Source organism: Nannobrachium achirus (assembly GCF_963921795.1).
Source record: "Nannobrachium achirus genome assembly, chromosome: 13".
NCBI classification, from domain to species: Eukaryota; Metazoa; Chordata; class Actinopteri; order Myctophiformes; family Myctophidae; genus Nannobrachium; species Nannobrachium achirus.
The window spans coordinates 17763380-17778327 of record NC_137833.1 but is presented as its reverse complement, the minus strand read 5'-3'; the positions used below and the strand labels follow the sequence as shown (position 1 = coordinate 17778327).

Sequence of the window (14948 nt, the reverse complement as noted above, 5' to 3'; positions counted from 1 at the left end):
ACACCTCATGGATATGCATGGAACAGAGAAAATGAGCTCTAAAGATCCTGGATTGCATTGGAGTGGATGGCAAATATCGGCGGCGCAACGCTCTCGCGGGCCGTGTAAACAGATGACGGCCGGCGGCCCGGCTCGAAAAAAAAAAAGACGAACTAGTTCGGGATTGGCACCCCGAACGTTAATAAGGTCCAAACTATCCCGAACTAGTTCGGGATAGGCACAATAAGAGTTAAACAGCGTATGCTTTTGTGACTGCTACTGGTGCATTACAATATATTTGAAATTCATTGTGAGTACTTTTGATCTGTCGTATGTAAAAATATGTCATTGTGCAATTGCTTTAAGATAAAACCAGGTGACATGACCAGGTGGAATGTCATGCATTATAGGGTTTCAAAGCCACATCTAATGGTTTTTGGATTGCATGCTGTGAGACACAGGAGAAAGCACGCCTGCTGAGGACAGATTATACAATAGAAAATGAGGAGCATCAAAGAAAACATCTTTGAAAAAAAAATCCTTCTCTCTCTCATTCTCTCTCTCTCTCTCTCTCTCTCTCTCTCTCTCTCTCTCTCTCTCTCTCTCTCTCTCTCTCTCTCTCTCTCTCTCTCTCTCTCAGACCAAGAACAGGCAGCCGCAGGACAAGACCGATAGCCGTCCATTGCTTGTTGAAGTTGGTCTCCTGTTGGCCCCAGATTCTTTTCAGATGGTGCTGGATGCAGACAATTCCTCCAAAAGTATTGACCCTTTTTTGGTTCTTTCTCTCAGAACATTTCACCAAAACACAACATCATGTTCCCAATAGATGTTTTGTAAATCTCACGTAGAATCTTCATACCCGGCAGTGCAGCTAGTCGAAAACCTTGAGTCTCTTATTTCGGGTCAGTCAGCCAAGGTTCGGACATGAAGTTAAGCTGAGAGCTTGACTATCTCGAGACCCATTTCAAATGGTGTGTTTTTCTTTTGAGGAAACTGTGCTGTCTGGGCTCTGCTCGGCTGTTGTTCACAGCAAAGCCCCTAGCTGTCTCCATCGACCCTGTGCTATACGTGCAGTCAGTGGAGCGTGAAGCCCAGAGGCGGAGAGGGGGATGGGTTCCAGGAAAACGCTTTGATCTCAACCTCTGCAGGCTCCTTGGTGCTCAGGATCAAATGAGCATTCAGCAATCCTAATGACCCAGAGAAAGGCTTTCCGCTGACAGTTACTGTAGTCAAAGTGTCGGCTGTTTCCTCAAGTGCTGGGTCAAACACTTTGCCCCTCTCCCCCACCCCCAGTGAAACCTTCTTTGTCTGAACACCTCGAGCGCACGCCTGAGAACACAACCACTGGCACTTAATGACTGTGTTTTGAACTTCACGCAGCTCTTTATCAATCATTTGCTAACACCCCTCCCACTGCTCCTGTGTTAAACACGAAATTCACATCCACTCGTAATTGTATTTTTCTCTCAGATTGAACAATATGTTTAAACTGATAGCCTGATGCTCTCAATATGTATTTCGTACGAGGTGGAGATGTGCGAAATCAATGGGCCTTTTATGATTACGGCCCATTGGTTACCCTTTGTCTGCTTGAGCAAACGTCATATAAATGATAAACCTTTGCAGTTAGGGTGTTGTGTAACACAATTGCTAGACTGTTTAGCATTTGTGTTGAGCACAAGTGTGTGTGTGTGTGTGTGTGTGTGTGTGTGTGTGTGTGTGTGCGTGTGCGTGTGCGTGTGCGTGTGCGTGTGTGTGTGTGTGTGTGTGTGTGTGTGCGTGCGCGTGTGTGTGTGTGTGTGTGTGCGTGCGTGCGTGCGTGTGTGTGTGTGTGTGTGTGTGCGTTGTCTAGTCCCTTCAGGTAGCCCTGGGTCTGGTCCAGTGGCTCAGCTCTCTGCTAAGGCTCAGCACCACTCTGGATCTGTGCAGAGGGTGGAGGGGCACCTGACCAGGCTGGGAGATGACACCAACCCCAAGGAAAGGTCAGCTGTGTGTCTGTTCGTATGTGCTGCAGCTACTGGCTACATTAATAAATAAAAAGTAACCCCCTGTTGGCAAGCCCCTTCAGAACTAGAACATCTCAGAATAGTGTGCCGGATAGTGTGAGTCAACCCGTATACCCGCAGGTCGGGAGGTAAGACTTCAGTAAAAATGTGTTTGTGGAGGGCTGGTCAGCATTGCGGTAGCTCCTGTCTCCCTCCTCCTCCTGAGATCAAAATGAGCTAGTGTTCAATGTGCTGCTTATTTTATCAAATTATGCGTAGCTGTGTCTGTTAATATCCCCTCTCTGTACAGCCATGTCAACTTTAATTTTGAATATGGGGTGTAATGTTGGCCACTATATCTATGAAATGAATCTTTTAATGCTTATTCTTTAAAGAGATATATGTGTCCTGTGTAAAAAAAAACTAAACAAAAACAAAAGGCTGCTACTGTAGGTCACAGCGTGGCGTCCTGTGGCGCTGTCCATCGTCAGTGGTGCTGAACCATTCACCAGTGAATGCATGTACTGTAGATCAACGTGGATATTTAAATTTCCAGTGCAGGGAGGTTACAATACTAATACAACAGTGAAAGTCTGTTATGTGTGGTTTCTTATTCTCTTATGTACACAATTACAAAGGATTGGAAATGGTTAATTGTCTAATTCGTCTTTGCAGAGCACAACCCAGCCTCTATTACTGTATATGGGAATACACACTAAAGGCAGGTGTGTGTGTGCGTGAGAGTGAGGGAGAGAAAGACTTGTCTGTGCATAAAAGCATCTCTATGCCTTAAATGAGTGTAAATTCTCTCTCTCTCTCTCTCTCTCTCTCTCTCTCTCTCTCTCTCTCTCTCTCTCTCTCTCTCTGTGTTTCTCGCTCTTGCTATTTCACACAATCCCTCTCTTTCTCTCTCTGGAAATTAATTTAATTGACTCCTTAGTGTGGTGTAGCCAGCGGGAAGCTGACACTTACATCATAACTTTGATTGACTGATGATAAAACTTGACACACGAAATGGACATTACAGATTACAGAGAAATTTGAAATACAGAAATGCATTTACCAATTCTAACTATAGGTGTGGTGGTCAATATTAATACTATACAAGTTGTTGGGCTTCATCTAAAGTGCAATCGCTTTCTGCACCCTATAGCAATGTGCATAAATGCGCCTGACCGCAACGTTTGAAGATTTGCAGTGGCAGTGCACTTTAATGGGTCTTGCGCTTGGTGTAGGAAATGGTCCATAGTCTTGCTATTATTATAAATGGTTTTGATGTCTGCACAGAGCACAAAGATTGCAAGTATGTGTGCAAGATTGCAAGTGTGTGGGTGTGGGTGTAGTACAGATGTGTGCATGCATGTACTGTAGGCTGTGCCTGTGTTTGTGTGCCTGTCACTGTGTGTATCGTGATTTGTGCCAGCGCTTGTTTCGATCATTACGTCTGTCAGTGTAAAAGCGTTCTGTTAAGCCAGCGGACATGTCAACTCTTCTGGGTAATTGTTTATGCACTTTAAAGTTTTCCGTGAAGGTGAGTTAGGAAATTGCTTCCGTCCTGTTCCCCGCCAACGTTATTAGCCGTAGCTTTTACTGAACACAAGATTCTAATGAATGTTTGGTCCATAGGGGCCCTTCTGAGGCTGAGAGTGTGAAATGTGTATGGGAGCCTTGTCTCCATCTCTTCACAGTAAAATCCTGAGTGTTAATTCCACTCTTGAAAGTGTCCAGATGGAACCCACTTGGATTATTAGTACACTCTCAAGCATTGTATTAACACTCTGGATTTTGCAGTGTTCCCACTTCCCACTTCTCATCCCTCCTCTTGAATCCCACTGGTCTCCCGATATCATTACTGTACATCTAAACTGAGCTCGGATCAAAAAGCATTGCCTCTGTGTGGCAGGGAAGAGAGCATCATCACCATCAAGACGGGGAGATTCCCAAAGGAGAGCCTGAATTATTTATATACTCCCAGTAAACAACCTCACATAGCATGCTTTCATGCTCTTGACCTGACCTCTACATTCGTTTTTCCCCTTGTTTTTCCAGGGTGAAGCTGTGGGCAGCGCTGGTGAAGACGGCCAGGAGACAAGAAGTTTGGGATGTTTGCCGAACTGCTTGTCGATTCTGCTTGCTTTACGATGATGGAAGGTGGAACGCTTCTAAAATTGAGAGTAAGATTCATTGAAGCTGTTGGAGTAATAGAATGAGGAAGCACATTTACTAGATTTAAAGCCTCTGACACTTTACCAATGGGTAGCATGTCTATAATGTCCACAGTGATAAATATTCTCTATATCGCTGTAGTAAGCTGCATCAGCCTAGCTTGTTTGTTATTCTGATTCCAATGGGTGACAGAAGAACAACAGGCAGAGTTGCAACTGTATTTAGTTGCGGATCACGGTGGTCAAAAGTTATGGTCTATTTGTTGCTCCAATGTCCTTCCCGTTCCTTCTGCCGTTCGTTTCCCCAGGCCAAGTGTCCCCCTTTGCCTTTGCAGATGGAGAAAGAATGTAAGCATTCTGGGTATTGTAGTGCTAATTTGTCAGACTGAAAAGTTCCTGCAGCGATACAAAGAAGATGGATAATTAGGCCATGAGGAGGTGTTTTTTATATGCACTTCATAAAATAAATACATTTAGATAAGCTTGAAAAATGATCCTTGAAGTCAAATTCCTATAAAATTGATTGAGAGGCAGACAGATGTTTATCCTCCAAGTAAAAGAGATGCATTTTCAGCATCGGTTTTCAATTGTGAAACTCTGAAATTGTGAATGGTTGTTGAGTGGCTTGAAGCAGGAAGTGTACATGTAACATCAGGCAATAATATGTAAATGAACTGCGGAACACATCTATATGCCTTGGGACAGTATCGTCTGTTTTGTTCCTCACACAGGAATAATTAAGAAAGCTAGGAAGTAATAATTGAACATTTACAAACACTTATGGGATGGTAATGTTAGTTCTTCTTTCAGCCTCAACGTATATATTGTCACATCTGAACATCTGGATTGAATGGCTATTTTGGTTTCTGTCTAAGCCGAACCAGAATGTAGAGGAAGCAATGTTTAATCAGCAATAGTAGTGAGATTATCTTTCCACTCCAACTTAAATGATTCTTCCTATTTAGTTTGATAGGGTTAGGGTATATATCACGATATTCCCAGTTGATTATTTATAAACTAAATGTACTGTACAGTATGTTGGCATTACTCACACATGGAGTTGCGTGTCTCCCTCTCTCTGCCGCTGTCCCTTTCTGTCTCTTTTGCTTTCTTTCTCTCGTCCCCCCCTCCCTCCTCTCCTCTAGCCATCTCTCTCTCTCTCTGTTTCTCGCTCTGTCTCTCTCTCTCTCTCTGTGTCTGTGCATCAGTCTAGATGCTGTGTGCAAAAGACAGACAGCCATTTTCATAATGTTCTCTAATAACAACAAAGCTACTTCACAACAACAATGTTGTTGTAACTAAGACATACATACTGTACATATATTTTGTAAATGCATAGAGTATCAAATACGAGGCAAGTTTGACATGTTGGAATTTGAGTGTAAAGCTGACGTGCTGCAGAGGGATAACAGACGGGATAACGGGACAACAGAATTCGTTAAAATAATGTTGTTGTCTTTGACTGAAATACAGTAATTGCGACCATTGGTCGCAGAGTTAACTATGAAAACCATCACATCTTGTCCGTAACTTGTCCGTAACGCCTCAATGTCTATACTGTAGCTGCTGACATCACATTGTGACATCACATTCCGTCCTTGTCCCTTGTATGCACATATATGGAGATCCCTGATGTCATCAATATTAACAATAGAAGATGCTGGTCGGTCGAACTTCAGGGTCGACTATGAGGCTTAATCATGAGTTTGGCCAGGGGTAGGCTAAGCGGAGGACATTGCTCTAGTCTTTTATGTATGTAATCTTGTTGTTGTTCTTTGTGTTATGTTAAATGTGTGTATACAGTATGTGTTTTACATACATGGCTGCTGGGTTGTAAGACAAATTTCAGTGTGAGCTGACAATAAAGTACAGTACTATATCATATCATAAAGAGTAAGTAGAAGGTGACAGCCAATTCTCACAGCCCAGGCTGGAGTATAATTCCAATCTCATTTCAATCCAGCAGGTAAATGCTTGAAGCAAGAGATCCATGAGGAAGCTGGTCATGGTCACAAACTGACCCAACGCTCAGAAAAGGACTTACTGTGCCTCCTAGCTGAAGTGTGCTTCATCAATGCTGAGGTAATCACAGCACTTCTAACCTGTCTCCTGCAAACATGCAAACTAACCTGTGTTCTGCTAACCCACCAGCCCCTAATATGAATGTATGCTCACACACATGCACATACGCACCCATTAGTAAATAATACTAGTGAAGAAATACAGCTCATTTAGTTTTCAAAGTTATAACATTGATTGAACTATCTGAGAAGATGGTAAAATAACGTGAGATGTATTATGTTTTCTAGGATGGATTCACAATATGACATTGAGAACAAAGAGTGTTCACAGCAGCAGACATGCATTATGGGATTGAAATAAGCCAGGGTGGTTAGTGTAGTTTTGGCTGGTTGCCTGAGGAGTTGTACCGTTGTTCCCACATTTCATCAAACCGGTTCAATTGTTTACGTCCACAGAGACATTAACATGACAGCACTGAAAATAGAGTTGGTGACCTTGCCTCCTGTCACGTCCCACTCCCGCAGAAAAGATCCTGTCCCATCCCAATCCTGGACCAGAATAAAAAAATGTATCCCGTCCTGTCCCACTCCTGTACAATGACTCCTGGTCCCATCCCGGTCCTGGTCAAAATCACTCCCGTTCACCTCCCGCTCCCGGAAAAAATAAGAAGGAAAAAAGAAATATATATATATATATCGCGCAGATGTTTTTCCATTTTGATCCATATTATATTTGATATCATGTTTATTATTATATAATGTATGATTTTATAATGTTTGCAGTTCGAAGACCTCACTTTCTGGCACTGTTTATTTCTGCGGTTTGATGAACTGTTCTGGAATGATTCCCACTCCTGCCCACTCCTGGTGATTTTCATTCCTGTCCCGTCCCGATCACGGCATTAATACAAATTTGACTCCTGTCCTGGGGAATCCCACGGGACCCACGGGACCCACAGGAATTCCTGTCAAATGTCATCCTCTACTGCACTTACTGTATGAGTGTGTGTCTCTTATAAAAAATAAGTTCCCAAACTAGTTCGGGATTTCGGAACGAGCCGTAGTGTGCTGATCCCCAAGAAATTCGGGATTTTATATTAGTATAACATTAGCGGGTCAAAGGGACTTACGGGTGAAAGCGACTCACTGTGCTGTGTTCCATTGGGTGATGACGTCATCATGAAGCGTATAATCCTCAGAGGCTCCTTCCGATTCATTGTGCTGCAAAGGCACTGCTTTATCTACCAAAAACGCTTCGATCGCCAAGAACCGCTTTTTTTCACGGCGACACTGGGCCGTGACGGTCGGCCACGGTTCGAATTTTTCTTCTCCGTGTGAAGTAAACAATCTGGTCAACATCCGGGGATTTGTGAATTTCCACAACATGGGACACCATGTTTGGATGATTACAAAAATAAAGGTACTAAAAGTGTTTTAAAAAATCCAATATGATGACCGGGGCTATTTTGTATGTTCGTCTTTCTAGGCTCCGTTAGTCGTCTGCTGCAGGAGCCCAAGACAATCTTTGCCCGTATCTTTGATCGTCTCTAGTTGAGTTTTAGTGATAGTGTAAAAAAATAAAATAAAAAATAAAAATAACAGGGGAAAAAGTCAAGCATTTTCACGCAAATGTTAAAGATCACTTGTCGCGATGTGATGCGTGAGCTATTAGTTCGTATAATTTCATTATTCATCAAAGTGGTTAATGTTTTTATGTTGGGGTTATGATCACGATTCACGATGCAGATCATGTCAATATTGCACGTTGAGAGGAGAAGGCCTTTTGTTGTCTTGTTCAGGCCACCATCCAGAAGCTACGAGCAGAGGGGGTGCAGTTCAACAGCCCTGCCGTCCCCCCAGGGGAGAGAGGGACTCATGTGTCTGCAGACCATCCACACTGGGCAGTGTACAGGTGGCAGCACCCACCCATTCATACGTACACTTATACACACTCGCACGCACACAGCACGTCCTTTCACTCTCAATGTCTTAGGAATCCGTTAGGAATTAATTGGCATAATGACTAAATTGGGGAGAAAAAGGGCTAAAAATAATTGGCTACTCTAAATGATATTAAAAAAAAAAGAAAATGTTGCATGGCCCGACCCGAGACTCGGACCCAACTACTGTATATCCTAGCAGCCATGGCAATCCCAAGCAATTTTAACTTTAGAAGAGAATCTCCTCAGGGATAATTAGAATAATCCAAAGTGTTTGTCACGCCTTCCTGTATAATTAATGTATTATTTTCATGTAATAACTTAAAATAACTCAAAATGACGTTCACGCCTTCCCATTGATTAATGTATTATTTTCAAGTAATTACTTGAAAATAATTACCAGTAGTAATTGGCTTTCCTTATTTACAGTAGTTTTATTGCACCACAATCTGGTTAAAAACACTGATTTTCTAGTACAGCATGTCATTAGTTTTTCCTTGTAAATGATCAAGAACACGTCTCTGTTGACTGTGATAGATAGCTCTAAAATCAGCAGCAGCTCTAATTGCCGGAGGGAAGCACATGACATGAAATCTGCATGTGCACTGCATGCACCCACGCATATTATGCATAATATGCATAATATGTACGAGTAAGCATATTTTCCAATTTAGTCTATTTTACATTTTAGAACAGGAATAAATGCATACAGTATTAATGTCAAGCAGTGCTAAGCCAAAGAGCTAAATTCACATGACCTCCCAAATGCACAGTGTTAAAATCAAATGTTATATCCATAGTATACAATCTAAAAATCTTAGTGTACTGTTTGTATCCTACAGGTTCCCTTTGGAAAAGTCATAAATGTTGTTATAACACTAGACCATGTCACATGAGGCTCTTCAGATTTAAACACATTATTTATATTGCATAATGATACTCAATTTACAATTACAATTTACAATTTAGGCATTTAGCAGATGCTTTTAATCCAAAGCGACTTACAACAAGCAGGTAATACATCAATATAATAAGTAATATGTCAGTACATCAACAACAATACAACAAATGCATATGAATATCAATCTAGAAAAACAATAACATAGGTAGACCACGCACCTAATCAGTAAAAAACCTTTCTAAACCCAAAAATGCCATCTAGCTTCATGTGTGGTCACCGAGGGAAGGCATTTATCAGAACTAGAATGTTTGGCGTCAAAAGGTTTATGGGTGTTATACACTGGGCACAGACGCCATCTGGATAATTGCCATCTGTCAGAAGTGCCAAGGGTCTGCTTAGGGATGGTCTACACTGGCCTTCACCAGACTATTACTCTACAGAGTAACTCTGTAGTGGCACATTTTTTAAATTTATTATTCAGTGGTGGGTCATTAGAAATGACATGCAAATACTTCACGATAGCGTTTTCATCATATAGGTCTTATGAGGATAGATTTATCCATGAGACAAAAAGTTTTAAAGTTTTTTGTACTTCTTGTTTAAAAAGTCAGATATTATAGGCCTCATCAATGCCCTCCCTGGCTAGAAAGTGTTGTTCCAAGCCATTGGGTTTTGGGGAAGACTGAAATGCCAGCAGGGCTATCAAACTAACCAGTCATGGAAAAAATGGGACTTTAAAGTTTGCACACTAACAGTTTTTAATTGACCAAATAGTGCATGGTCAGCAGTTATACATTCATAAAATAAGTGACAAAATGCTACATTAATTTGTGGGAAATGTAACCATTCGCCTGTAAATAGCCCGTCTGTATGATGACCTATCCCTGGTGGCTCCAGTCATCTAAGTTTGCGGTGCTAAACTTGTTATGCATATTGGCTCTAGCTACTGTATATCATTAGCACATCTCTTCAAGCAGTCCCTGTATAGTTAGACTTCAATGAGCTGCAATGTTGAAAGTTATGTTTGAACCAATCTGTTTTATCATCCTATTTGTCAGCTTTATTCTTTCCTAACAGAATCCTCCAATTAATTTTCATTATTTATGTAATACACAGTATATGCTTTTACTGTATCTATTTATGTTTAACATATTATCTGTGAAGCACTTGGCAACTTTGGAAAAGTGATAGTTTTCTTTTTAAAGTTTTCTTTTCCAAATTCGATAAGCACTCGAGGAGTTACATGTAAAATTGTTTCTGCCTTTCTTTCTCTCGTTCTCTCCAACACAAACTTGTCGTCTTATCTTTTCCTGTGTGTAATAACTTAATTCCTATATACTTTGTTGATGGGTGTCCCTTGGAGGTCTAGGCTTGGTTCCCTCCTTTCTTCCTTTTTTCCATCCACACCAATCTCTTTGACTGAAAATAGCCGATCTACAAGCTCACAACTCATTGTTCTCTGATGCGTTGAGTTTTGACCTTGTAGGTCGGCTACTATCGTTGAATGTTCACCCGTTGTGACATGCAGAAGCAAGGCACGAATATTCACACTTTCTTTCCCCCTCCATCAGCGACTGGATCCAAGGTCTGTCTGCCTACGCCACATCCAGCTTTCTGCGGGCAGCAGAGCTGGGATCAGAGATCAAAGAGCATTGGGTGGTGGCCAACACGGCCATATACCTGTGGAATTACAACAAGCACCTGCTGGAGGCAGGAGAGTACCACCGCCTCGTGCCAACGTTCCAGAGGCTCGTGGGGATGCTCAGACAAACACAGTTCTATGGGTGGGTGTCTCTGAATCACCATAAGCAGGGCCAGGGGCTGAAATTTCATGAAGGGCACTTTTGTTGAAAATAGTCAATCTACCACAGGGGTCTTCAACGTTTTCAGGCCAGGACCCCGTAGTTGAGAGAGAGATGAAGCAGGGACCCCCACAACCTTTTCAAAGATTCCATATTGTTTCATCGTTTGACAGCACAATCATCAGTGTATTTTGGATTCATGTAAATTCGTGTTTCAGATATTTAACCACTTGAACCGTCAATACTTAATAAACTTGACCTGTCACGCTGTACTTAGTCTGCTCTTTTGCCCTCTACACCAAACCTTTTTGCTGAAAATAGCCGATCTACAAGCTCACAACGCCTCGCAGCGCAAGGCGTTGTGAGCTTGTAGATCTGCTATTTTTGTCTAAAGTTCTCAGAATTTGGACACTAGGGTTCAAGTGGTTAGTTTAAAAAAGGAGAAAAAAAAGTTTCTATCACACAAAGATTTGGAGGACCCCCTTTAGTAACCCTGAGGACCCCCTGTTGAAGACCCCTGATCTAACAGATTGACTGTTTTCGATGCAGGGCACTGACTGCACTCAACTGAGTATAATCAAGCCTTTACTGGAGATGTGTGAATGCTGCACTCATGTTTCTGAGAGTTCGGAAAAGGCAATTCTCTTGAATGCTGCCTTTGGCTACGACCGTGGTTTTCAACCCTTTTTCATGTCGAGGTCCATTATTTATTCGTCATTTGAGCCGCAGACCACCATTTGATGAGATTTAGCCTCTCAGACCCAAAACTTAAAACATTTTGTTGTCGTTGGATAAAGATTTTGACTACAAATCCATGCTGTATTGAAGTGGTGCTTCAGAGATAACAGGCAAATGTTGATCAAAATAAATAAATCTACATTCTCTAATTGTGTAGACTTCTTGTAAATTAAGTAATGCAGGTGTTTAACAATCATTTAACTTGAGAGCATAAAATGAAACCAAATTGACCCGTATTTGGTTTCATTTTACACTCAAGAGTTAAATATCTATAAGGGTCCATTTGGTTACCAATTCCATAATTTAGCTGTGGACCACATGGAACCCCCTCAAGGACCACTGTCTGGTGGTCCCCAGACCACTGGTTGAAAACCATCGCGGTACATAGAGGGGGCATTTGCATTTCTTTCACTATAGTAAAAACTGCATTCATGGTCTGGACAGGGCACTTTTTACAGACGGGTAAAAGGGCAGGGGCTCAAGCCCCCGTTGATGTCTACAAAATCGAGATAGAGGGTGATACAGTCTGTGTACAATCTTAGGCCTTTAGCATGTTTGTGATCTCTCCTCCATTGCTTTGCATACTAGACTGTTGGAGTTACTCGCAGTGAACACGAGACAGACTAATTGGAGGTTTAAAAAAACTTTTACATCCATATAAGCCTTTGCTTCTAAAAGTTCTAAAAGTCACCCTGCTCTACGTGCTGTCAGAGTCACCTTTTAAGATCTCTTTTTTTTCTTCAGTTCAGTGTCTGAGGAGCTGTGCCTTGGTGATATACCAGAATAAGAGGTCATGTTTAAACCCCAGGCTGTGCAAGACAGAATTAAATGTTCATGAATACTGACTGAACTGACCCAGGGCGTCGGGGTAATTATGTGAATTTCGAGATTCATTGATATTCCCCTGCTGTAGTGTACAAGAAATTATGCGGACACATTTACTCTCCAATTTCATGGGTATATTGTAGTTAAGTGTTTTGGGTTGAAAGCACCACACATCAAGTGCATTTGTATTCCCAAAGGGAATTTTCCAAAAATGTGCGGAACAGTCAACACTCTCTCTGTGCTTGGCAGGGATCGAGTTCTGTTTGTGCTGCTGTGCGATGCGGTGGCTCGGGGCCTCATACAACCCCTGTGTGAACCAGATGGCCGCAGAACAACTCCGGCTGAGGACAAAGCAAAGAAAGGAGCCGGGAAGGTGATGGAGAGGGTCAGTAACCTCCATGGGGTTCCCATAGACCCAGCTGCCCTCCAGGACATCCGTAAGGCTTTGGAGGTACATCTTCATCTATATCTGAGATACATCTTCATCTATATCTGAGCATATCGTCGTTGACGGGTGGAAACCTGGTATGCCCAAAACCTTCCTTTTTTTGTTATTTTTAAAAGGATTTAAAATAGTGAGAATAGCCGATCTACAAGTGCTTGTAGATCGGCTATTTTCACTACTTTTGTGTGACACTTTTGTATGATGAAGTAGGGCTTTAAAGGATTAAATGACTTTTTTTCTATTGATTACTCATGCCATGAAGTCTGAGTTCAATAATATTTTTTTGTTTTAGTCGCATAACCCTAAGACAAAAATGTCATCACAATAAATTTACTCACATTGATTCCGGATCCGGAATCAATGGGAGTACATTTACTAAAATTTATTTTTTTTGTCTTAGGAATGCGGAAAAATACAAAAAAATATTATTGTTGAATATTGTCTCCATGGCATGAGTATTCAATAGAAAAAGTCATTTTGGGGGTGAACTACTCCTTTAATTTACAAAAAAACATACACATTTAAACTTAGAGATACGTATGAGGTTTCTGCCCGACAGTGAAGATATGCGTGTGTTTTTTGCCTTTATTTATGTCTGTCTTCATGCATCAGTGTTTTAGATGGTGGATGCCTTTTTGTGTCTTGACAGAGGGTAGGTATGCACTATGCAGGGGTTCACACTGTACGCCAAAGTGATGAGCTGGCATGGCTGGTTTGAAGTTTATTTGATTTGTCAGACTTAAGCCCTGTGCCCCATCGGTGTGTTTCAACTGCCATTTCTTTCCACCCGCCGAGAGGTCGTTTGTTTCCTGCGCAAATAAAAAAACACTTAACTGCTGACTGGAGCAGACAAACTCAAATGCTGACTGGGACAGATTGCTCAAGGGGGACCATGTGCTCTTAGTGAAATATGAAAGACGGGCTTGTGTTACGGCGATGGAGAGATCGTACTTTGCATAATGTACATTGACCTGCCTCTACATGCATGTGTTTGTGCTCTCGTATGCTTGCTGAATGAGAACCTGTCATGTCAGCTACACTGCTTCATACCTGACATTATATTATGATATGATGAATGTGACAGTCTGAGAGTGAGATCTGAATGGACTGTGAAAGTCTCTAGGAATCTCTTTGAATGCATGTTTTTCATTACATCAAAGAACTGATGTGTGGCTTTCTCATATACAGTATACTGTATACACATTATTACATGGTCTCTATGCACTAATGAAGTCATTCCTCTGTTCTTGCTGCTGTAGTTAAAGGGATATTACACTTTCAAAGTCATTTTATCGTCTAATCAGGCTTTTATGAACACCCTGAACAGTTTTTAATTTGCTTGATTCAATATTTAGATATTTGATGTAAATGTTACCAGGCCCGACACGCCCAGGCCCTCTCCACATACACACCCATTGTAACTTCAAACTCCATTTTAACCATGATAGATTCATTAAAAACACCCGTTGTTTTTTCTGTTGACTCATACTACCCTCCTAATACGTGAGCAGGCCGTGTTTTTTCGATAACTTTTTTCATTAATTTTTAATAATTATTTGGGAAAATGAAAAATATTTAATACAAAAATGGATTATTAAAAATAAATGAAAAAAGTTATCGAAAAAACACGGCCTGCTCACGTATTAGGAGGGTAGTTTGGGTCACCAGAAAAAATAATGGTTGTTTTTAATGAATTTATCACGGTTAAAATGGAGTTTGAAGTTACAATGGGTGTGTATGTGGAGAGGGCCTGGGCGTGTCGGGCCTGATAACATTTACATCAAATATCTAAATATTGAATCAAGCAAATTAAAAACTGTTCAGGGTGTTCATAAAAGCCTGATTAGACGATAAAATGACTTTGAAAGTGTAATATCCCTTTAAATGCTATTTTCCTTCTCTTATTATAATCAAAGGACCTGCCAATCCCATAAGTTCATTCTCCAGATGAAAGGCACCTTTCATCAGTGAATTATTAACCAAACATCTACCTTTTCTGAAGAGGAGTTAAAAATATCCTTTCAAACTGTTTCAGTTTTCTGACTCGAGAAAACAGGAGAAGGAAACATAGAGATAGATTATAGCTTTATTATAGATAGGTTATTCCTCCTTCTTCTGCGTTGGCACAGCAGGTGAGCGGTCGACCC

At 41.3% G+C, this 14948-nt stretch overlaps 1 protein-coding gene across 1 annotated transcript in view; it reads left to right on the top strand.

Annotated features, from left to right (window-relative positions):
• The window catches only part of cfap46 (cilia and flagella associated protein 46), a gene marked incomplete at both ends in the record, with an annotated part of 97491 nt that overhangs the window by 19239 nt on the left and 63304 nt on the right, over positions 1–14948 (top strand). Inside the window, 7 exons of the mRNA XM_080740602.1 lie at positions 620–737; positions 1832–1961; positions 4014–4138; positions 6096–6211; positions 7950–8062; positions 10563–10775; positions 12606–12807. Coding sequence (XP_080596728.1) covers positions 620–737; positions 1832–1961; positions 4014–4138; positions 6096–6211; positions 7950–8062; positions 10563–10775; positions 12606–12807 — 1017 coding nt within the window. The remainder of the gene's footprint in view (positions 1–619; positions 738–1831; positions 1962–4013; positions 4139–6095; positions 6212–7949; positions 8063–10562; positions 10776–12605; positions 12808–14948) is intronic.